This window comes from Crocodylus porosus, unplaced genomic scaffold (genome assembly GCF_001723895.1).
Source record: "Crocodylus porosus isolate Cpor-Errol unplaced genomic scaffold, CroPor_comp1, whole genome shotgun sequence".
NCBI classification, from domain to species: Eukaryota; Metazoa; Chordata; order Crocodylia; family Crocodylidae; genus Crocodylus; species Crocodylus porosus.
The window spans coordinates 21246033-21270203 of NW_017728950.1; the positions used below are offsets into that span (position 1 = coordinate 21246033).

Sequence of the window (24171 nt, forward strand, 5' to 3'; positions counted from 1 at the left end):
CTGGGGCTAGGCGGGCAGCCATTGATGGGGCTGGGAGAGGGGGCAGGAGTTGGTGGGCACTCAGGGGGGCTGAGGGAGCAGGCAGGGGATGGGGCCTGGCAGGAGTCCCCCCATGGTCCCCTCCCCCCTCCTCCTGTCCTACTTACCGAGCTTGGGTCCAGCTCCCTGTGGTGGCAAGTGGGGACTGCCCTAATCACCAAATCTCTGAATCTTTCTCCAAATCTTTTCTGAATCGATTTGGAGGCTTCGAATCGATTCAGGCCTATTTATTGGTCTCCCAATTCAATTCGGATTCATAGATTCGGCTGCCAAATCTGGCTGAATCTCCTCCAAACTGAATCAGCACCCAAAGCTTTGCGCAGCCCTACTTTCTACCTTATAGAAACAATTTATTGGCTGACTCTGAAGCAAATACTAGCTGCTTCACACAGGCCTAGTAGCCAGTTCCTTCTTCTCTTGTCACACAAGCACATATTATGGATCATTGTGAACATTGCTCCACCCATCAAGACTCAGGTTAACAATTTTCTCGCTAGACTTTTTGCACACTGTTCAGTTTCTTTCTCATACACCTTATTCAGCAGTTTGCCTGCTATATCTGCTCTGTTGAGTGGACTGTATCCTGGTTGTAGTGACTGAACCGTGTCAATGAAGTGTGTGTTCTTACCCATATAGAAAGAAGAGTTTGTTGTATAAACAAACTAAGCAATTTTTAAAAATCTCTTACCTCTTGCTGTAATTTGCTGGTTCCTGTTACAGACTTATCTATGGTTGTTTCTGGATGGTGGAGATTTTTTTCTTCTTTTTGCTACAGGATATACTGTGACATGCATTTGACTGGAACACTTATCATTAGCAGATAACTGAAACTGTAGGCAGTGATGGTGATGGTGAAGATGGATAGTCAGAATGCTGTATGTTGAGATGGATCCTCCTGAACAAAAGAAGTCAATGCAGTCATTGCAGCACTGCTCATTTACTACTACAGGCAACCCTTGCTTAGCACTCTTAATTGGTTCCTGAAAAAATGAGTGTTAAGTGAAACAAGTGTTAAGCAAAACCAAAAGTATTTGATGAACCAAGATGGTGACCACAGTTGTTTTTAATGACCCAAAATTGGACTGTGAGCATTATTGGACTGTGAGCATTATAATGAAATTTGCTGAGTGCTAACTGAAATCAGGTATCAATTTTAAATGAGCGTTATAGCAAAATAGTGCTAAGTGAAACAGTGTTAAGCGTGGGTTGCCTGTACTCATTGTACTCAGTACTACTTTAGAACTGAACTGTAAAAGGAAGATCTGCCTATTTCAGCCATTAATTTATATTACAACTGCATTAAAAATATGGGAGTTCCATAAAGTAACAACTATATTTTTGCTCAGACATTTTTATGAGAATTTAAGTAGTCCAGAAATCCACCCAAAAGATATGGACAGGAAAGACAAGCAGTCCTTTAGAAAGAAGTATGAAATAAGGAAGCTTAATAACCTGGAGATGCTGCTTGTTCAGACATGTTCTATTCACCACCTTCCAAGCAGCTTCCTCCTGAGAAGGGGCACTTCTCATGATATTGTTTCATTTGGGCAACCCGGCCTTGCATTTCTTTGTTAAACAGTTTGCATTTTGCATTCATGCCTGTCTTACCAAAAGGTAGAGGAACTTCATTAAAATATTCCCAAACAGGGTCTCTTTTATGGCCTGGCAAGCCTGCTGCCATGATAGGTTTTCCCTTCTACTATACTATTCCATCACTAGATTGCAAATCAATGGCAAGGCTATACTCAGAAACTTAGTCATCAAGACTTCAGGAAAAATTCTTCTCAAAATGTTTCTCTTTTGTTTCTATTGCCCCCCGCCCCTGCATTTATTTCCAGACTACTCCTCCTTGCCCAGATCTACTACACCCCCAACAATCCTCTATTCATTTAACTTCTTGAAATTTTATACTTTTAGAGAATGGTAAGGGCTTGACTCTGGGTGCACAAGCTTGCAGAGATTCAGTAGGGCTGATGGCTAGATAATCAGGTCTGTTATCTTTCATCTCCATATACTAGGAGATGAAAGATAACTATGTTAACAAGGATGTTATGTCTGGAGTCACAAATCCACAGTCTGAAAACTGAATCTAAGCATCACAGTGGTGTTTAATGGGTTCTTATAGACTGAGTCCCATTGGGTAGAGTGGTTTTCTTTAATCTTTACTAATATATAGAAGAGCATCTGGAAACCCCATAACATTGGGCCCCTAATACAGTTCATGGCCTCTTATGACCTATTCATAAAACTTTTCTAACAAGGTTGCATGAATATAGTCTCAAATGGTATATAATTAGAAGTTATAATTGCTATTCCACGATGATATCTTTGAGCTTTAACATATCTTGCATTAAAACTATATTTATATAGGTTTATTTATTTTTTAAAACCATCATAACAAAAAATATGACTAAATAAAAAATCTGATTTACATTAAAAAATCATTTTTAAAATTTAAAAACAAAATACTTATTTTTTATGCACCCTGGATTGTGTCTTCAGTTGCCTTCAGTAGCAAAGGCACAATTTCTTCAGTTCTCCTAGTGCTGTTACACCGATAAGCCTTGGTGAGTGATGGATCCAGAGGATATATACTGGTCCTGCTGTTAAGCAGGGGTACAAGGCCCCACTGGTGCTGTTTGCTGAGGGCTGTCTCAGGCTTGGACATAGGAGTCCCAGGTAAAGGGCCAGCTAGCTGGCTTTCACACAGGCTGCTCCCCACTTCCAGAGGATAGAGGCTGATGGCTAATTAGCTGCTAAGGGAGGGTGGGGGATGGATTGGAGTAGAGGACACTACAAGCTGCCACATGGAGAGGAAGGAGCAGTGGAGCCATCCCAGTCTGTGTTGGGAGTATGGAGGGAGGTGTAAGGGCTTCTAAGCTGCATGCAGCTCCCTAGACGTGGGGAAGCAGGCTCCATTTAGATAGCAGGTCTCTGTGGCCAACACAAGTAAAGGTGCATTGCAGAGAAAGGGCTTGGCAGGGTCCTGTTGTGAGGCATGGTTAGTCAGCTCACTGAGCTGGGCGGTGACTGTGTTGATGTGCTTTCACCTGGAGACAGAGGTTGTTTATAGGTGTTATGTTGTTCAAGGTTTAATCTGGACTACAATTGTCACTGTATACATGTGAATGTCTGTAATCTGAATTGAAATTGGCATGAGTCTGAATTAACTAATTAATCCTCATTGAATGAGGATTAAAGTGAATGCAGACCATGGCAGTCTGAACTAAGCAATTTAAACTATACTGATTAACACCTATATATGGCTTGCTTATGCCCACCACCTGGTGTAGCACTAGATGCCCCCTGCTGTCTTTACTGTAGAAATGCACAAAAACCTCGGTGATGGTCAATGATTGTCTATTAACTGTTCATTTGAATTGAAATTTGATTTGCACTGTGTGATGCAAATCACTTAACATGGTTTAGAAAATGGTGAGCATAACAGCCAGAAAGACCAGTGGTTTGGTCAGGGGCACTGAGCGGCCCAAATATTCTAGAATCAGGAGTCAGGTCCCCCAAAAGTTATGGTTTGGGCTTAAAAAGGTCAAGAATTTAGAAACAACCAATTCCAGATTTCCCCATAGACTACTGAGATGCTGGATCCTCACCCGTCATATTACTGAGCCTTTTGCTGCCATGATGAAGGCTAGAATCATGTGTGGTTCTCAACAGAGGCTGAGATTCTCCTGCTGATCTCTTTGTTCCTGTACTCAGGACTTCAGCTCTGGCATTTCAGGCTTGTGATAAAGTAGTGAAAGATGGTGATGCTCTACTGGACTAAGCACTATAAAGTTCCTTGGGGTATGCCTGTACTACAGTTCCAGCTTGTCCCTGATGGATGGTCTCAGCATATACCCCACCCATGCACTCCTGCTCTCAAGTACGAACCCAAGAAATGGGGACATAAGTCATTCAAGGACACTCCCCTGTGGTTACTTTGGAAACTCTCATCTCCCATGCATGTGTGAATGGCCACAGTGGGGCAGTCTTGGACCAGTTTCTCTGCTGCATTTCCAGAGTTTTTGATGCAGATGAGTGGGAGTGGGTGCATGGAGTGTGTTTGTGATCAGCTTCCCAGACATGCACTGTACGTGGTATAGACAGACCTCGATGACATATGAGTCAAGGTTTAAATCATTTTTCTATCCTGCTTAGATCCATGCATCAAGTAACACACCTGGTGTTCTTTGGGGTTCTTATGAAGGGGACATGAACAAGTGAAGATCTGTTTGCCTTGTGTGATATTTTTCATGTCTCAGAAACCCACCTTTGTATGCTTCCAGCTAGCCTACCCAGATGGCTTCAGCATTCCCAGTTCAGTTTCAGCTCAGCAGTCCTCAGCTTCTCTCATGATTTGCAAATGCAACAGTTCCTGCTCAGTTCACAAGCACTTCCATAGCTAAGATTCCCCCCAAAAACATGTGACTCAAGACAGGTTTCAACCGTTTCTCCATTTTTCCTTTTCTAGAAAACTACCACAGTCTGTAAGTGTTGTTTTACCTGGGGGCAGAGGGGGAAAGGAGAGAGGGAGGCACAACAACCTGTTCACTGCAAACCAGCTATTTCCTACAAACCATTTATTTGTAACCCCAACCCAACCAAACCTGGACCATATCTGTAAAAGGAATTTCTATAGGCTGGACCTGTGAGATTTGTTTCTTGCCATTGCCTTTATAATCATTAGCTGCAAATGAAATCCAAATCAGATATGAGTTCACTTTGCTCAAATTCCAGAGATCTGATTTCTAACATAAGTTTTCCCAGCCTTGGACAGGTGCACAGTCCCATCTCACAGCTCGAGTGGTCAAATCCAGGTTTTGGCCTTGGACAGGCATTCTCCCAGGAGAAGCCACAAGTGTACAGATATTCAAGCTGTTTCTCCCACAGTAAAAATGGCCACTCCAAGGCAAAAATAACCTGGGAATAAACAGGGTTAAATCACTCCCAGGAGAGTTTGTACATGTCTGTACATGCTGTATGTCTATGCTGGAGCTGTTTCCATCCTTGGTCTCCCACGCTTGGAAGAGTTCCTGCACTGGATTCCTCATGCAGCACCATGACTTCTGCATTTCACAGGTGGTACCAAGTCCTACAACATCCAGCAGTAACCATTGCTTTAGTGGTGTGAGGGACTGGGGGTGGTGGTTTTGACCAGGGTTGACAGAAAGAGCTTTATTCCCTGTTTGCAGTAGGAAAGGTTAATTATTTTGTACCTCACTGTACTCTTCCACAGAACCAGGACAGGATGTAAGTGTTATGGGCTGTTCTCTGATGAAGGGTTTTACCCAGCAGACTGTCATTCTAGCATTAAAAATGGATGAATGTGGCTGTTCCTATTAAGTTTTGTGCCACTCATTTCTGTGAGTACAGCCCATCATTTAAGAACATAAGTGTCATACTGGATCAGACCAGTGCTCCATCTAGTCCAATATTCTGTTTCCAACAGCAGCAAAAATGGATGCTATGGTGGGAGGAGTACTGAACTGGGTATCTCTAGGGTAATCTATCCCCTATTCAATATCTTCCCTAGCATCCACCATTATTGGTTTAGAGCAGGAGTAGGTAATTATTTGGGCCTGCGGGCCATATAGGGAGTTTTGCTGGGCTGTAGTGGGCCAAGTCAGCACCTTCCCAACTCCCCCATGCAACAGCTCACCAAATCTACCTACATGGGATGGGGCCATGGACAGGCAGGGAGCAGCGTTCTGGAGCAGAACAGGTGGGTGAGGCCAGGATCATGGGGCAGGGTCATGAGGTGGTGACAGTGCGGGGCTGGGGCCAGGATGTGGGGCAGAGCTGCAATCTTCTGCCTGCCCAGCCCTGAGATGGATACGGGCTCCACAGGCAGGGTCATGCAGGGAGCAGATCGCAGCTCTGCCCTGGCCCCGGCCCCATGCTGTCACCATGGTCAGCTGTCACTGCAGCCTGTGCTGTCACCCCTATCCTGTGCTATCCCGGCCCCTGCCCTACATGTAGATGTCCATCTGCCTGGCCATGTTCCCTGTTCATGGGGCACCCGACCAGTCTCCATGCAGACCCCAGGATTGCAGGGTGGCGGCAGCACGGGGCTGGGGCCAAGCCTGGGGCAAAGCCCCAGGTCTGCAGGCAGCAACTTGCAGGGAGCACATCATTGCTCTGCCCAGGCCCCATGCTGTCACCATCCCACAATCCTAGGGTCTCCATAGAGACTGGCTGGGAGCTGTGTGGGCAAGGTGTGTGGCTGAGTGGACAGGATGGGGCTGGATCCAGGTGGGTATCTGCATCCAGGGCCAGTGCTGGGATTTTGGGCAGTGACAGCGTGGGGACAGGGTTGAGGCTGGGGCAGAGGTGCAATCTACTCCTTGCATCCCCTTGCCCACAGAACCCACATCCATCACAGGTGCATGTAGGCTGCAGATTGGTGGCCGTGCCCTGGGACCCATCCCCACGAAGTTGCTGCCCCAAGATCCTGGCATCTCCCTGGCCCCATCTGCCTGTCTAGCTCCTGAACACTGCTTTCCACCTGCCCACATGCCCTTCTCAGCTGCCCAGCTGTGTGCCCTGGCCTCTCAGGTCCTGCCCCCTGTGTTGGGTGCAGAGCACATCACTGGGCTGCCCCAGGCAGCGGGGCTGGGGCCAGCAGCTGCTGCAGCCAGAAGGAGCCCCTGGGGCCGGTGGCTGTGGCATCTGGAAGGAGCCACCACTGCTGGAGCTGCCGGGACACGGAGTCCAGCTGCTGTGGCCCATGGCCCCAGGGCACATCCAGGGGTGGTGGGACCAGTCAGAAGTGCAACAGCTTGGGATGCCCCCTGAACCTGGGCCAAGCAGGATCAAGGGACCTGCTTCAGGCTGAACAAAAACCCTCAGGGCCAGATGCAGCCCGAGGGCCATCTTTTGCCCACTCCTGGTTTAGAGATACCAGAGGAAACCTCTCCAATCACTCTGTTCAGTAGCCATTAAAAGATCTATCATAAATGAATTTATCCAGGCCCTTTTTTGAAAGTGGCTATGCTATCTGCCTCCACCACCTCCTGTGGCAATAAATGCTGTAAGTTAACTGTGCATGTATAAAAAAGTACTTTCTCCTGTTAGTTTTAAACCTGTCACCGTCTAATTTTAGTGTGTGTCCCCTAGTTCTAGTATTCTGGGACTTGGTGAACAACAGTTCCCTATTTACTTGGTCTACACTCTTCATGATTTATAGACCTCTATCATATCCCCCCTCAGCCTTCTCCTTTCCAGACTGAAGAGTCCTAGCCTTTTTGGGCTAATGTTCTAGAGGGCTTCCCTCTTTGTGCTGGAGGCCTTCGGGGTCTCGTGCAACACTTTCTTGGGCAATATTGTAGAAGCTCATTAGAGAGGGAGAAGGTGCTTGCTTACCCATTGAGTTCCCAGTGTAGTGTCAGGCAGTGCTGAGGCCAAGCTGAGAATGTGTTATAGTCAGCCACAGATGCCATCTGGATCTATACAGCATGGTCTCCAAAGGTGCTGCTGACGGCAGGGAGAGAGGTGGTGGGAGAGCCACATTTATGAAAGAAATTGGCCGTCCCAGGCATGGCACAGGTCTCAGCTGCTCAAGTCATTTGTGGTGTCTTAGACTGTTGTTGCTTGAGATGATGTAGAGCTGGATTCATTTGGTCTCTCCTCTTGAATTCATTGTTGATGGCTTAGTCCCCATCAAAGCTGGCCTGCTGGACTGTGGAGGAGCCTTCTTGGAACCATCTGGGAGGATGAGTTGGGCAGATCCATAACAAGCAATTTCTGTGCCCTGAGCAATGGCCAGGCTGGCAGCAGCTGCCATTCTTGCTGTGTTCTAGATTGGCCGCCTGGGGCTGATGGCATGCTTGTCCTCACTTCCCCCCGTCATTTACAGTATTATGTGTCGGAGCTGGTTGGGCTAGTTTCCAGAAGGGGTGCTCAGTGGCTGTCTCTTTTCCTAAAGCCCTGCTGTTCACTTTATGGTGGGGCTTCTGCCTGGATGTGGCTCTTGGCCTCCCTTCTGGTTTTGGGAAGAGACTGGTGAGCAGATATGAGATAAAGGAGAAAAGGCTCACAAGTGTTCTGAAAGGGGAATTGTGGTCATGGGCAGAGACAGTAAGTCTGGTCAGAACCTGGTTCCTGAATATCTGGGGTTCTGAATGCATCATGGGCATAAAGGGGTGGAGGCTCATGGGTTGCACTAGCCCTGCTGATCCGTTTCAAGCCTGAGCCAGCATTGCATAGCACCAGGGAAAGGCCCCATCCTTACCACCTGTTTTGTTTTGACCACTCCAGATGTCATGGCACCCTCAGTACCGGAGTTCCAAGTTCCGTCACGTCTACGGCAAGCCAGCCAGCAAGGAAAAGTGCTATGACTGTGTGCCCATCACACGCAGCGTCCACGACAACCACTTCTGTGCTGTCAACCCCCACTTCATTGCTGTGGTGACGGAGTGTGCAGGTGGTGGGGCCTTCCTTGTGATACCTGTGCACCAGGTGAGCAGTGACCACTGGGCAGGGCTCTGGGGGTGTAGGCTGGCTTCTTCCATTGTTGTACAGTACTAGGGGAAAGAGATAAGGCCACAGAGACCCTGGCATGTCTTGGTGACAGCAGTAACTGAAACTTACTTCTGTTGCTTGTATGGTAAAACACAATGCATGACACAATTTGGGCCCTAAATTGGTTACGAGGAGCCAGTCTCTGTTACATGACTCTATAGCCCCTAACACTGAGAGTTCTTTTGTATCTTTATCTGTTTGTCTGCCATAAGGTTTTTCGTTGCTAGATGGCACTCTCATACTTGCATATCTTTCACACGCAATCAGTAGCAGCGGTCCAAAGGCCTGGTCCTTATTGCAAGACAAATAAAGATCAGCAGCAAAAGGGGGAAAGAGTCTTTATTTACAGGAATTCAGCTTTTGCTAATGGACAGGATATGATCTTAGCTTCTTCACAACCAACTGTTCCCTTCATGGGCGACTGGTGCCTCTTGAGTCTGGGGGGCACCAGATTGTTGAGCACGGAACCACCAGTGGCGAAACCAGAATTGCACTTGTGGTTTTGCAGCTGGTGCTTCCAGGGGGTACGCAGCCGATTTCAGGGGGTGCATGTGCACCCGTGTGCACTGCCTATACATCACCAATGGTTTCCTTAGAACAAAAGAGGTTCAGTGGTCATGACAGTGTCCTAAGGCCCCCATTTCTGTGACCCACTTGAGTTTAAAAATGTGTGACAGCTCAAATTTTAATGTGAATCCTAGGTGGTGGCGATTTGCTGAATCAGGGTCTACAAAATGACAAAAGTGAGAAGAGAATGGTGTGGTTTTTATTCCTTTGGTCCTGATTTGGGCAAATTAAGAACATGTCAAAATGTAGTACCAAGCAGGGGTAAACATCAGCGGACTAGGACATGGAGATAGGGTTGCAGGACCCTGGAACGTCCTGACAATAGAAGTGAGGAAAGATTGTGAACTGGGGACAGATGTGTAATGACACAGGTGGGCAGCTGGGGCAGGTGCTCTACATAGGGGCAGTGACAACTCCTCCCTTCCCCCTTCTCCCCCCCAGCCAGTTGGCTCCTGGCACAGCTGCCCTGGTTACCCCACCCTAGTTGTGCCACTGACTGAGGAGCTTGTGAACTGGCTAGAATTAGGGTGGCATATATGAAAAGAGGATTTTCAGTTTTATTTTTTTCTTTTGTCTGTGCTTTTGGAGCCACTCTGTTTTTATGTCATTCTTTAAGAACAGAGGGGAAACTAACTAGCTAAGTTTGGGAGATCTGGTGTGGTTCCCAGCCTGTCTAGATCTGCAGTTCTGACCATCCAGAGATGATATCAGGGCTATGCTGTTGGGCCAGTTTGCCTTTGAAGTTTACTGTTCTATTCTTTTCTTAAACAAATGCCTCTTGGGCCCTTGTCTATATGTTTGGAGATAAAGAACCTGTCTTTATCTGCCGAGTTTGGGCCTCTGAGCCATAACACACTGGTGCTGGCAAAGCGAAGACAGCACATTTGCATTGTACTTCATTGATCAGACTCATTTGTACCCTTCTTCCCTAATAAACTTTTCTCTAATGCCAGCTCTTTCATTCTTGCCAGCTGTTGTAAATCTGTAATGTTACTGCTTTGCCTCCTGGGGATAATGCAAATGTGGAATTAAGGAAATTGTCCTTGGAGATCAGCAAAGCCCTGCTGATGACCTGCTGGTATAGAGCCCTGGCACAATGGTTTTGGTGCATGTTGTGACAGGGCAGTAGACCTGCCTTGCCACGAAACCCCTAAAGAACAAAGGAGGAGGAACAACTTACCCAAGCAAGCCCAGACGGGAAGCGGAGGTGCAGCAAACCCAGGCAAGGAAGGAACCGTGTGGAAGACCCGGATGGTAATTAGCCCAGTCATCTGCAAGAGCCAGGATGACGGCAAATGGGACGCTGCTATGGCAACCACAGCTGATTGGAGCGGGGATTTAAAGAGATGCCAAGCAGGCAGCCACTGTCGATCCAGGGGAGGCAAAGGCAAGAAGAGGACCCCGGCTTGGGATGGTTGGCTTCCCACCCATGCGGGAAAGAACGTGGCAAGTGACCAGGAGTGAGGAACAAGACCTCTAAAATCTGGCCAAAATAACTGAGGGGCCAAAGCTCCCATAGATGAGAACTGATACGAGTAAACTCATAACATCTGGTATGGAGAGGGTACCCTGCCCTCTCCACACCAGATTATATGGTGGAGCCTTGCGAAGAGGAGCCAACCTTCTCAGTCACATCCACCTCATCTTATAGGACTGCGCCTATCTTTAGTTCTTTCCTTTTTCCATCAAAGTCATGGTGGGTGAATTCAAGGAGACTATCCAGTCCTACATGAGAAATGGCTGCTTGGTTTGGGAAGACGCGGCTAAACCTCCACACGTCTTCAGACATGGGAGAGGAACATAGGGTTAGAAGAGCCTCCTGGGCTGCTGAGCCCAGGTTTCCTGCATTCTCAGGGAATTATTAACCCAAAGATTGCTAAAAATAGTTCACTCAAAATACATGTGAACTTCTACTCCAAGGTGTAAAGCCTGACATGCCAAGAACATCCTACAATTTGCCAGAGACAACAGAAATGAATATCTTGTGAAGAACATTGCGAGAAACAGTAATAGCAGAGGTTGCTACACATAAAAAGTTAGCCTGTGAAAGAGCTAAAGGAAGAGCTAAAGCCTATACATTCAGATAACTTCAACAGGGGAGAAGCAGATACAGTTACCTCTGAACTGGCTGTTTCCTGTAACAAATGATTTGCCTGATATAATACTTAAGGCCCCATAAAATAGAAGAATATCTCTGTTTTATTCAGGAACAAGGTGAATAAACATGGTGATATTACCCTCTGGGAGTTCTTGTAGCAGATGCCAGACTCTGTTTCACTTATTGGGTATCTAAGCAGACTTAGGACTTTAAGCGTGATTCTGTTCCACCCTGCTCAAGGCCCTAAAAATTCAATAATGCAACTGCTTTTACAACACACTGTCCTTTGACCCTTAACAATGAGAAGGTGGAGGCCCCACTGTCTAAACTGTTTTTCAAGGACTTGAGCAGGGTGGAATAAAAATAGGATACTTAAGTCCATTTACAGGGGTATAGGTTGTAGCCATGTTGGTCTAAGGCAGTGATTTCCAACCTTTTTAAGTAGGAGATTGCCTTTGGCATTTAAAAGCAACCCAAGATCTACCATGCACTGCTGCCACCCCCTCCCCCCCACAGTAGCTAAATCTGTGGGGAGGGGAGAGTGGAGGCAATCGAGAAAAAATTATTTGGGGGTGCACCTCCCCAATAGGTAGTCCCACCTGGCCAGTTCCCCACTCAACTTACCCCTGCTCCTGCCTCTGTGGCATTATCCCTCACTGCAGGGGCCTTGATCTAGCCCCTGCCCCTTCCTTCCCCCATGGACTGACCTGATGGGCTGGGGCACATGTGTGCATGCACGTGTGCATGCAGCCCCCCACCCCAGCCTCAGATTGACTCCAAGAGGTTCCACAATCTACTGCAAGAGGCTCCAAGATCTACCAGTGGATTGAGATCCACTGGTATGTGACCACTGGTCTAAGGACTTGTCTTCCTGAAGTCCATTTATGCACTTAATAGGGGCAGTAGAATTTGAGCCAGGTAAATACTACTGTAATTAGCACAGCTGTTATTAGACTGAGCTGTTATTAGCTGCCCTGCAGGACTGATGGACTGCTGCTGTACCATCACAACAAGTAACTGCTTAAAGATTCTGTAGCCTTATGTCAGAAGCCAGCCACACCCACATATTGCATAGTGTTGCAATGTGAAAATGGAGAAATCAGAGAAAATTAGGGTTGGAAGGGATCTCAGGAGGTCATCTAGTCCAACACCTTGCTTAAAGCAGGACCGTCCCCAACTAGATCATCCCACCCAAAGCTCTGCCTACACCCGGGCCTTGAAAACCTCCAAGGATGGAGCTTCCGCCATGTCTCTGGGTAACCTGTTCCAGTGTTTTACTGCCCTCCTAGTGAGAAAATGTAACCTAAACTTCCCTTGCTGCAACTTGAGACAGTTGCTCCTTGTTTTGTCATCTGCCACCAGTGAGAACAGTCTAGCTCCATCCTCTTTCAAACCTCCCTTCAGGTAGTTGAAGGGAGGTTCAAAAGATTAAATTCCCACCCCCTCCCATTAAATCTCTCCTCTAGACTAAACAAGCCTAGTTCCCTCAGCCTGTCCTCATAAATCATGTGCCCCAGCCCCTTCACCATTTTTGTTCTTCTCTGTTCTGCTGTGGTGCTGTGTTACAACATCATTCCAGAACTTTGGAAGATTGCGCATATAAGTCCAGTTGTCCTGTGACATAAGGAGTGTCCCTTCAATGGCAGCTACAAAACTAACTCATGATCCAAAGCCAGACAAGGAAGGGGGAGGAAGGAACATCTGTCAAAATCTGCTCCTCCTCTTCCCCTGCAAAGGGGTTGGAACAGGTCCTTGTGCAACATGCTGGAGCAGGCTGAGCCAGCAGGGGCCCAGGGCGTGGGTCGGCAGGGGCTCTATGAAGCTGGGCTGGGCTGTGCCAGCAGGGAGAGCGGGGAGCCAGTTTGGCTCCATAGACCCCGTGCTGGCCTGCACCCTGGTCTAGGTCCCTGGTGCAGGCCCCATGCTCCCACCCAGCTGTCGCTGTGCTCCCGCACACCCAGTCACTGCCATTCCTCTGCTGCCTGCCACCACCACTGCTCAACTCCACCCCCCACCTGCTGCTTCAGCACCACATGGTTCCTGGCTACAGTGCCCTCCACTGTAAATTCTCATAAGCAGACTCTGCCCAAAGCCCTCATAGCTAATCGTGCCATCTAGACAAGCATCTGTATGTGCTAGTCTATGGGGAGTCTCTCTTTTCCCTCCTAGGCTCTAGAGACAGACATTCAAAGTGCTTGAGCCTGAATTGGTTCAGTCTTTGCAGGTTAGTCTAACCTGGCTAGGCTAAATCAGTTTTATAACTGGATAGACATCCCAGAAATACAGGCACATGCCTGCAGTGGCTCAGGCCAGAAGCTGGGGGGTGCTAGAGCAGCCCTCCCTTCCTTCCACAGTACTGAGCTGAGAGGGGCCTGGCCAGGCCCCAGCAGGACACTCTGATTAGCCCAACAAGGAATTGATAATAGTGCTTCTTACCCACTAAATCAGTGTTTATCACCCAGTTAAGAAAACAACAGAGGGACATTACCAGCTACTTGTTGACTCTGCCTGTTGATTCTACCTGTGGATTCAGCAGGTAGTCTGCAAGCTAATACATAGACACCTCCTCAGCAAGGCAGAGGGGAGGGGGGAATTCCTGCTTAGCAGGGAGTGGTGAGGGGAGGGGGGAAGCAGCCTGCGGTCTCTGGAGCTCCAGCCAGGGAGCAGAGGGGAGGGGCCAGCCCTGCTGTGGAGCAGAGCCCTGCCCAGCCCAAAGAGCATGCCAGGATGCTGGGGGTCTCCGTTTTAACTTAAACCGGCAAGAGGTCTGGGATAGGCTGAATTCAAGCACTGCTTGGGAACCCACGTGGCTGATTGAAGATAATCTTTAATTATAATAATAGGCTTATTTTGTCTGTCCACAGTACTCTGATTGGTTGTCTCAGCAGCCAATCACAATTCTTACTGAAACAACCAATCAGAGTGCTCTGAACAGATGGAATAAGCACGTTATTATTATAGATCCTGAGGCATTTCAAACAGATATGCTGGCAAGTCAGAGCAAGAATGAAGCACTGGGGCCTCTTGTCGCAGAGCGGGCAGGCTCTGCTGAAGGGAAAAAAAAAAAAGCAGTGAGGGACCTAATCCTATTTTTTTTCTTGGAGCCTGCCCACCTCTCTCAAGGCTGTGGGGCGAGCTGCTGAGAGGCCCTGGTGCTTCTTTTCGCACTGGTGGTGCCCCCCAGGACCACCTAGGCAGGTGGGTGCTGCTTGCGGGGTGCTGCCACCATGGAGGAAAGCACTGGGGTCCCCTACAGCTCAGGGGCTGCACAACCCACCAGTAGCTCACTCCCCAGCTGTGGGAGACGCAGGCAGGGTGCGGGAAAAAAAAAAAAGATTAGGCCTCTGTCCGCTTTTTTTCTTTCCTCAGTGGAGCCTACCCTTGTGAGCTGCCACTGTGTCACGCTGTCCCTGAGCAGCGGGGGAGCCCAGTGCTTCCCTCCTCGGTGGTAGGGTCCCTGGGGGCAACCCGGGCGGGTTGTTAGCTGCACAGGTGCAGCCACAACTTGCAGGCAGCATCTGCCAGATCCAACGGTTGCACGGGGCACTGGAAGCCCAGGGATGCTCAGGGAAGCTCGGGCTCGGTGGGCTTCCAGCACCCTGTACACCAATCCCGCTGCCTGGGACCACCTGGAAACAGGCTGGCTGCCCCAGAAAGGTGGCAGGAGGGGGGCTAGGTGTGCTGGCAGCCGGAGAAGGTGATGAGGATGGTGTACAGGGCACTGGAAGCCCGCCAAGCCCGAGTTTCCCCGAGCACGCCTGGATTTCCGTCCGTGCTGCCTTCTCTGGATAGGGTTCCTGTACACATGAGGCATATTGCTGTAATTTACGTAACAAACTAAAATACATGGGATGTGTTTTAGTTTACTATGTAAAAAAGACATTTACCGTATTTTCGTGCATATAGCCCGTGGGCTATACACGTTTTTACAAACTTGACGGGTGGGTGCAGGCTATACAAGGGTTTGGGCTATGCAGAGTCTTTAGAACAACATAGCCCATCCCTGCCCATCTCCTGGCGGGATTATCTTGAGTGCAGCTGGCAGTGGCGGCAGGGAGTGGGGCTGCCTCCCCTGCCACTCACAGCTCCTCATCCCTCCCCTCCCCTGCACCACTTCTAGCTGGCTCCAGCTCTGGCTCCGGCGGCCATGCCCAGCAGAGCCCGCACTTGTGGCCGTGTCTCGGGAGGGGAGGCTGCAGGTGGGTGGTGAGAGTCTGCAGCAAGCCCCGGCAGAGCCTGCTGGGCACGGCTGCTGGAGCCGGAGCTGGAGCCGGGGCTCACCACCGAGACATGGTGGGCAGAGCCGCTGGAGCTGGAGCCAGGACTCGCGGTGAAGACATATGCATGCGCACATATATATGCATGTGTACATATACATATATGTGCTGCACATGGCCGCCAGAGCCGGAGCTGGAGCCGGGGCTTGGCACTGAGACATGGCAGGCTGTGAGAGTTTGCAGTGAGCCCCGGCAGAGCCTGCACTTGCGGCCATGTCTTGGGGGGGAGGCTGCAGGTAGGCGGTGAGAGTCTACGGTGAGCCCTGGCTCCAGCTCCAGCTCCGGCTCCGGCAGCCATGCCCAGCAGAGCCCGTGCTTACAGCCATGTCTTGTGGGGCGAGGAATACGTAGGTGTGGGGAATACACAAACCATTTTACGAAAATACAATTTTCTGCTGGTTATACTTGGGTGCGGGCTGTATGTGCGAAAATACAGTAAAGCAAAAATATGCCACTAAACATGTACACTGTTACTCAATTAAATCGTTAAAAAAGGCAAGTAAATCACTAAAAGGTGCAATTTTCTCATGTGTACAAGGGCCCTCTTATTCTATGACTATGAACAAGGCACAAGGTCAGACTTTTGACAAAATACAGTTTTATGTAGCCTTTTTGAGGGATTATTTCATAGAATCCCTCCAAATTTGCTTTTCAGTTTACCCTGAACCCAATTATTTTCTTCTAATTTTTTGATCCAGCCACCATAGCCAGAAATCCCATTACCTGCCCAGCTCTAGCCACTGTCCTTTATACCCTTGTCTGTGGCTCCTGGGAAATGATCAGTTCCATGGTTGTCTCATGCTTTTCTGGGCTTTTCCACTGTCATTGTTCAGGAATGGTGAAGGATAATAGCATCTGGAATAGCACTATCCAAGCACTAAGAGCTTGCAAGACCTATTCTCTGCAAGCAAAATATCCAGATCTATCTGAAGCAAAAAATGGTGTTTCTCTTTGGACCTGGAAAGTATGGCGCAGGTCTGGCCATGGCACATAACCTACTAAGGCTGGGTGGAAATTATATAAACCTGTGGCTAAACTATAACTTTCTGAGCTAACCAGGACTTTCTGCTCTTTTCAGACAGGAAAGCTTGACCCACATTACCCTCGAGTGTGTGGGCACAAAGGGAACGTGCTGGACATCAAGTGGAACCCTTTTAATGACTTTGTAATAGCTTCTTGCTCAGAAGATGCCACTGTAAGTTTGCCAGCTTGCTCTCGGTTACTAGCCAGCCAAAGCATTTGTTGGGAAAGAAATTGTACCATTCAGGGAAAAGCGTGCCTTGGTTTCCTCTTCTTGAACTTGTTTAAAGAATATTTTCCTTCTGTTCCCAACTTACAATCAAGGCCATAGAGCTTAGTGGGCTTTTTCCTTCAACAGGAGCCTACAGCCTAAATGGTGAAATACTAAACAGAGTCACATTTAAAAACAAACCTGAGGCTCTGTCCTGGGCTCAGAACCATGGGCTCCCATACAGACATGGGTGAAATATGTCATGGGCTCAGTGGGAGAAGGAAACTCTGAATTAGGTGCTTTTCCAATGCAACATACTCCTTGGGCTTGTTTACACAAGCAAATTAATTTGGATTAGTATAGGGCCTGAATTTAAAGCAGAACAGCTGGTCTTGCTTGACACTTATTCCAGACTGAGAGCATCCCCACAAGGTGCATTTACATGAGATGTTTACTGTGGAGTTAAGTAATTAGCTCTGCACTAAATATTGTGCATCTAGATGTGCACCTCTATTAGGCTGGAGTAAACTAACCAACTCTGCAGCAGGATAATACTTATATTTACAAGTTTTTTACTCCACAATTTACTCCATACTGCACTGGCTGGCTGGGGCATGAGGGTGCTTCAGTGAGGGGGCTGCCTGCAGGCTAGGCCCATGCTAAAGTTCCCTCATGCCCCAGCCAGCCCCTCTGCAACACCTTGAGCTGCGGGGAGCAGCCCTGAGTTAGCAGGCTGACCCCCAGGACCCCCTGCCAGCCAGGGCTGCTCTGACCCGACACAACGTGCTGCATTCCTGGGAACATGATTAAACAGTGCACCTGGGAACAACAAACTCGAAAGCAATAAGCTCTGGAGTTTATTGTTTTGCATTATTTGCGTGTGTAGACTTGCCCGCAGAGTGTAATTAGGATTTGCTAATCAAGAATAGATTTTCTTAAATAGCACCCTTCTGTGGAGCCACTCTGGCTCATACAGGTAGAAGTAAAAAATGTAGCCAGATGGAGAAAGGAGTTGGGCATTTCCTTAGGATGGATATTGAGACTATCTAAAGTTACAATGGTTGATGCTAATGCAAATGGTGGAAGTGAGAGCAAACCAAATGGGTCAGGGGTTGAGCTGCTCTCCAAGGGTATGTCTATATTGTAGACAAAGCGTGACTGCAGAGTAGATCCAGATATATAAGCCTGGCACCTAAGGAGACTTAGGAGGGATTTAAACACTTGAATCATGAAAAGTAATCCAAAATATCCAGGCTATCTCTCTTCCAGTGGCCCCAAATCTCAGTGGGTGCCTGCCCTAATTTACTGCCCATGTTTTGGACTTCAGAGTTCCCTGTGCATCTAAATATAGTCTTTGCATTGGCCCAAAGTAGGTCAGTTTGAGAAGCAAGGCACCTAGGTTCTGTCTGAGCTCCATTATGACACCAATATGAGGCACAGTGGCACTTAAATGCTGTCTAAATCCCTAGAAGGGCCCAAATCTGTAGACATGTTTGGAACAGGACAATGCAAGCAAAGATCTTTGTGTTCAGTGTAAAGCGTGGCAGTCATGGCCACCTTCACTCAGAAACAAGACTGGAAGGAGGTAGAGCTCACTTCTTGCATAATAGTGTGGTGGTTAGAGCACATACCCAGGAAGTAGAGTACCTGGGTTCTAGCTGCTCCTTGGCTTGAAGTTATTCCAACTAATGTCTCCCAGGAGAGCTCATTCTCCAACTGCCAGACTATAGACATGCCTGATTATGGGGACTCTGATAGAGCTGGACTGCTGGGCCACCAAGATTTCAAGAGTCCTACAGATAGAAGGAGAGTAAATCAAAAGGAGCTTGTAGTTCAATGACTTTCTGTGATTAAGTTTAATGGTTAGAGCACTCAGCTTGGATAGGGGGTTTCTTCATTAGGCCATCAATGGATAGAAATGAGCAATAGTTATAGGACAGGGGACCAGAACTTGCCTCCACACAAGTGAATGCCAGCTTGGCACAAAAATTGACAGCAGGACATAAAATCATCGAAAATTAAGGTCAATGGAGGACAATTCCTAACTAGATCATTGTAGCCTGGGCCAAGCTGGATTAGTATGGAGTGTGGAGTGGCTCCTTGGCACTGCCTTTTTGGTGGACAAATTGGGAAGAAAATTCAGCAAAGAACAGCAAAAATTATTAGCAGTCTGGGAAACATGGCCTATGAGAAACAGTTGGAAGAACTAGGATTATTTAATCAGGAGAAGAAAAGATTGAGGGGGAGATTTGATAACCATCTTCAAATACCTGAAGGATAGTTATATAGATATTGTATATAGAGTTATACAGAAAAAATACTGAATTATACAGGAGACAAGACAAGAAATAACAGTCTTAAATTACAACAAGGGACATTTAAGACGGAAAAATGTTCTAACTGTGAAGGTGGTTCAGCACTGGAACAGGTAACCCAGAGAGATAGTGGAGTCTCCATCCCTGGAAGTTTTTAAGAGCATGTTAGACAAATACTTGTCTGGTATGCTTTATACTACGATGATCCTGCTGTGACCAAGGGGCTGAACTAGATGAACTCCTGAGGTCCCCTCAGGCTCTTTTCCATAATTCATTGAATTGGTTAAATGATATGTGTGGAGGCCAATGTCAAATGCTTTCTGGTCCAATTCAAAACTACTTGGAATAAAGGGGAAGCCCTGCTTTGAATGTGCTGGTTGCTGGGCTAGCTCCCAAGTATCTTGGCAGTGTCCTGAGAGAAATATCAGGTCTTGGGACCATGGGTTCCCCTAATTTGACATCAGTGGTGCTGATGATTTACTTGACCAGGTTTTAGTGATAGATTGCCTCATACCAGCACAGATATCGGGTGATACAACACCATATTTATGCAAAGACCTTTTTGTGCCATGCAGGTCAAGATCTGGGACATCCCCAAGCATTTGCTAACAAGAAACATCACCAACGCAAAGAAGGAACTCCTCGGCCATGCACGGAGGGTTGGCCTCATCGAATGGCACCCCACTGCCAATAACATCCTCTTCAGCTGTGGTTATGACTATAAGGTTTGTTGGTATCCAGCAAGGCCCCAAGGCGCTATTCCCTGCTCCAAATGGTAGCGTGCACAGCTGAGCCTTGCACAGTGGAGGTGGGGCCTGCAGGTGTTTGCAAGGGGAAAGCTCTGCCACATATATGCTCTGCTTCTGCAGAATCATTTTTATTGGTACACCTCCCTGTCATTGTCTTTTCAAAGAGAGGTCCAAGGCCTGTCAAGCTGCGTGGGGAAGTTCTCCAGAAGTAGCCCTACTCTGTCCTGCGGTTCCCTCCAAGGAGAAGAGGTCATGGGCTGGAAGTCACTGGGGAGGAGGTTGAGGGCAAGTTGATGGTCTTGGCTTGAAGGGCCAAGGCTGGGGTTTTACAAGCAGGGTGAACTGGACCTCCTCAGCCTCTGTGGGTCTCAGTGGTTTGAGTCAGACTAGCTCTCAGAAGCAGTAGAACAAGACAGGCTGGGAAATGTAAAAACGTTGGTGATGGAAAAAAATGAAGGTAAAAAAGGGGCACAGAAAGGTAAATAGGAAACAGAAAGTGTGTCTACATATGTATTTAATATTGTTTCTAGGCATGCCATCTGCATGTGCGCCCAGGCCCACAGCATGTTGTACCAAGTTGGAGCAGCCCTGGCTGTCAGGGAACCTGGGGGGTTGGTTTGACAGCTGCTCCCCCTGGCTCAGCATATGGCAGAGGGGTTGACTGGGGCATGAGGGTGCTTCAGTGGGTGGGAGCTAGTCAGCAGGCAGCCCCCGCACTGAAGGACCCTTGTGCCCCAGCCAGCCAGGGCAGCATCTACATGTGTGCTGCTGCTGAGTTTTTTACTTCACAGCAAGATAGTACCTGTATTTACAAGTACTATCCTGCACTGGAGTAAATTAGTTTACTCCAGCTTAATAGGGGTGCACATGTAGATGCGCAACATTTATGGCAGAGCTAATTAGTCTACTTTGCAATAAACCTTTCATATAGCTCCAGTAGCTTTCATATAGCTTTCATATAGCTACAGTAAACCTTTCGTATAGCTCCTTTCATACAGTTCCAGTACGTCCACTCAGATCTCGCTGATGGAACAGCCATTTTTCTTGCGTTTACTGTAAAATGAACAAGTTCAAAGGGAAAGGGCTTGAGAACTTATTTGTTTGCTTCAGATTATGATATGGAGCCTCGACACAAAGGAGACGGTCATTCAGAATCCAGTGAAGATCTTTGATTCTCACAAGGATGTGATCCTCTCCATGTCATTCAACATGGATGGCAGTCTGCTAGCCACAGCTTGCCGAGACAGAAAGATACGGATTTTTGAGCCTCAGACAGGCACAGTTGTACAGGTATGCTGGGGTCAGAAACTTGAATCCAGTGTGGCTGACTTTGTGAGTCCTCTTCTGTCAAGGTTTATTGAACATTGGGAAGGCTGCACTTGTGTGCAGATGGCAGAAGGGAGATGAGCTTTCATTGGGAGAACCAGGAGGTGATCATTCCTATAAACAAGGTGCAAGTGCCAGAGAGAATCCTGGAGCAGACTGACCAGTGAATTCTGGCTCTGCTCCAAGGCGATTCCTAGTGTCACAAAACAGCCATGACTTTGGGACTGTCCTCTTGGAAACCAGCTCATGGACTCCTTCCTAATCCAGAAATGAAAAAGCTGCATCCATATAAACTAATTAACTCGGAGGTAATTAGTGTTGTTACTGCTAAGAAGCACCATGCAGATTGGTTCCACTGCTTCTGGTTTAGGAGGCAGCACTCTGGGAGCAGTGCAGTTTGTGTGAGGCAAAGATTAATTTACCAGAGAGATTGGATTCCTCCAAATGTCAGATGACAATGGGAAAAAGATTTCTTTCCACAATGTACTGTTCACTTTGGAAATCACAGTAACATGCCATCTCTCCCTACAGGAAGCCAGCTTCAAGTCTCACAGAGTGAATAAAGTTTTGTTTCTAGGAAACATGAAAAAGCTGCTTTCTACTGGCACATCCCGGTGGAATAATAGGCAGATAGTCTTATGGGATCAGGTGAGTCAGACCAGCAGCCCAATATATTCACATTCACAATTTTCTGGACTTTGTAACTGTCATGTTAACAGTTGTACCTACCAAATACCCAGTAATTAATTTGTAGCCAGTGTTCAGAGGCATCTATCCAGGTAAAAGCTCTTTGTGAGTCATCATTTGGTTTGTACCATATTATTAAATGCAAGTGAACATAGCTTGGAAGCAGAGAAATTACTCAAAGTAGTGAGACACAGGAACAAGGCAGACAGCAATCAACTGGAGGTACAGGGCTGTTCCAAGGACCTTGAGGGTTTTGGATGCAGTTCTTAGTTCTTGGTACCATTGCCCTCAATGCCAAAAAGTCTACTGTTTCTCACTGGAGCAGAATTGAGCCCCACATTGGGTCGGTAGGGCTTCAAGGGAGGAAAGTATCTGCTGTTTAGTTTTGGCAGTGCGTTGCACTTAATCATTTGGAGAACATTTACCCCAATCTACTGGCAAGGCATGTGCCTCCTGTCAAGATGGGTGCTGGTCAAGAAAGGATATTTTAGTGTCGCATCATTAACTGGAGAGCAGTGAAGGGGCTGTTCCATCACTGGTGTGTGCAGCTTTCCATTAGATGGCCACCTGTGCTACTGGATACAGTGTCCACAAGAAGGAGGTGCTGCTGGAGCAATGTCCATCCCAACAACATGCTAGCCAGTTCTTCTTGGCCATGGTGCTGAGCTTGTCCTAAGCAGGCTCGTCTCTGGTAGGTCTGCCCCAGGTGATGGCAGTGGTGGCTCTGCAGAGTCACAAGCCTGTATCGTCTGTGCCAAGTAACTTGTTTGTGACCCTTTGCCAATCTCCCTGTGGCTGGCTTGCTGGGTAGTGAGCAACTCCTCCCAGCAGCTTTGCCACTCCAGCTACCCTTCAACTTTGCCCTGGTAGCAGAACCCTTCAGGTTCATTCAGGCTCACCTGCTTTGTGAGGGGGGATGTGCCAGTTTCCTACATTGCACAGACCTTGGGCCCAACCAGCACCTTCCTAGACCCCTCACAAAATGCTCTGCCCCCCATGTAGGTGCTTGTCTAGTGGACACCTTTGAGCTGATACCTCCATACAAGGAGCCAGGGTGGCTTGTCCCCACCATTATCTTGAGGGATTCCAGGATGTGGCCTGTCTTGACAGCTCTCGCTCTAGGAGGGACAGGACAGGGTCCCTATCAGGGAGTTACACTCTGTCTCTTGGACCAGGGCATTTGGGTTGATCCATGTCCACGTCCTGTGAGAAGAAGCTCCTCTCTGAGGTCATTTCTGATGGGAGTTGTTTTGTCTCTCCTTTTTTATGCCCAGGGTGATCTTTCGGTGCCTTTATTGGAGGAGGATCTAGATGGCTCCTCAGGGCTGCTCTTCCCTTTTTATGACTCAGATACAAACATGCTATATGTTGTGAGCAAGGTAAGTGCTTTTCCTTGGAATTGATGTTAGCATAGTTGGTTATGCTCCCTGCTAGGGGCTGCTGCTTTAAATCAGTTTGCATGTTACGAGACTCATGCCTTGATGCTTTAAAAAGGTTTTCAACTAAATGTGAGGATACCTCTTGGCAGACAGACAGACAGACGCAAAGGATGAAATCAAGTCTCCCCTTCCCACAGAAGGGCCTGTGCTAGAAATGGGAAGAAAGGCAGTATAGTTGTGGCAGCAGAGAGCCAGCTTTTAGATGAAGCATGGTCACTTATGATTATATTGCACTGCTGAGAGCTGGGGTCTGCACTTGATGACAAGGTGAGCCCTTCCAGTCACTTCCCAGTATACTCTGCACTCCCAGGTCCCTGAGTCAGTTTTCACCAGTATCACATGGGCTTACAGCACTCAGATGCCTGCCCAGAGGGACCAGATCCTGCAAATGCAGCCTTATGTCAAACATGTGAGCTGAAGACATGGTCTTCTGTGGAAGGACTTAGAGGTGTAATGTTGGGTAGGTGCATGAGCTTTTGCAGGATCAGGGTCCAGGTGAGCCAAGGTCTTCAACATGTCTGTCATCTACTCCTTGGAGGGGGCCATAACAAACCCACAAACAAGGGTGGATCTAGTATTTTGAAAAAGAGGGTGCGGATGGTATGGTGCATAATGATATGGTATGGTGCAACACAACCCATATTTTTCTCCAGGTAAAAAGAAACTAAAAACTAAAATGCCTAGTTATGTACAAACTCATGCCATGACAAGATTTGAGGCTTAGGGAGTTTTGCAGGTGGATCCAGTGGTAGCACATGGGGCGCAGTCTTTGTTCAGCCTTGCAGTCTTGCATAATTGCCATGGGATGGGGCCAGATTCCATGGCAAGGCACATTTATTTGGACAGCAGGTTGAATTTGGTCATTTCAGAGCTTTTGACCTCAGTTAAAATGGGAAATGACACCATAAAGCCAATTCCTCATG

General features: G+C 47.8%; 1 protein-coding gene across 2 annotated transcripts in view; it reads left to right on the top strand.

Annotated features, from left to right (window-relative positions):
• Window positions 1-24171, top strand: part of CORO2A (coronin 2A) — a 98960-nt gene that overhangs the window by 66276 nt on the left and 8513 nt on the right. For both annotated transcript variants that reach the window (XM_019555328.1, XM_019555329.1), the window contains exons 2-7: window positions 8296-8496; window positions 16580-16696; window positions 19623-19772; window positions 20907-21086; window positions 21654-21770; window positions 23084-23188. In XM_019555328.1, the coding sequence (XP_019410873.1) occupies window positions 8296-8496; window positions 16580-16696; window positions 19623-19772; window positions 20907-21086; window positions 21654-21770; window positions 23084-23188 (870 nt within the window). The remainder of the gene's footprint in view (window positions 1-8295; window positions 8497-16579; window positions 16697-19622; window positions 19773-20906; window positions 21087-21653; window positions 21771-23083; window positions 23189-24171) is intronic.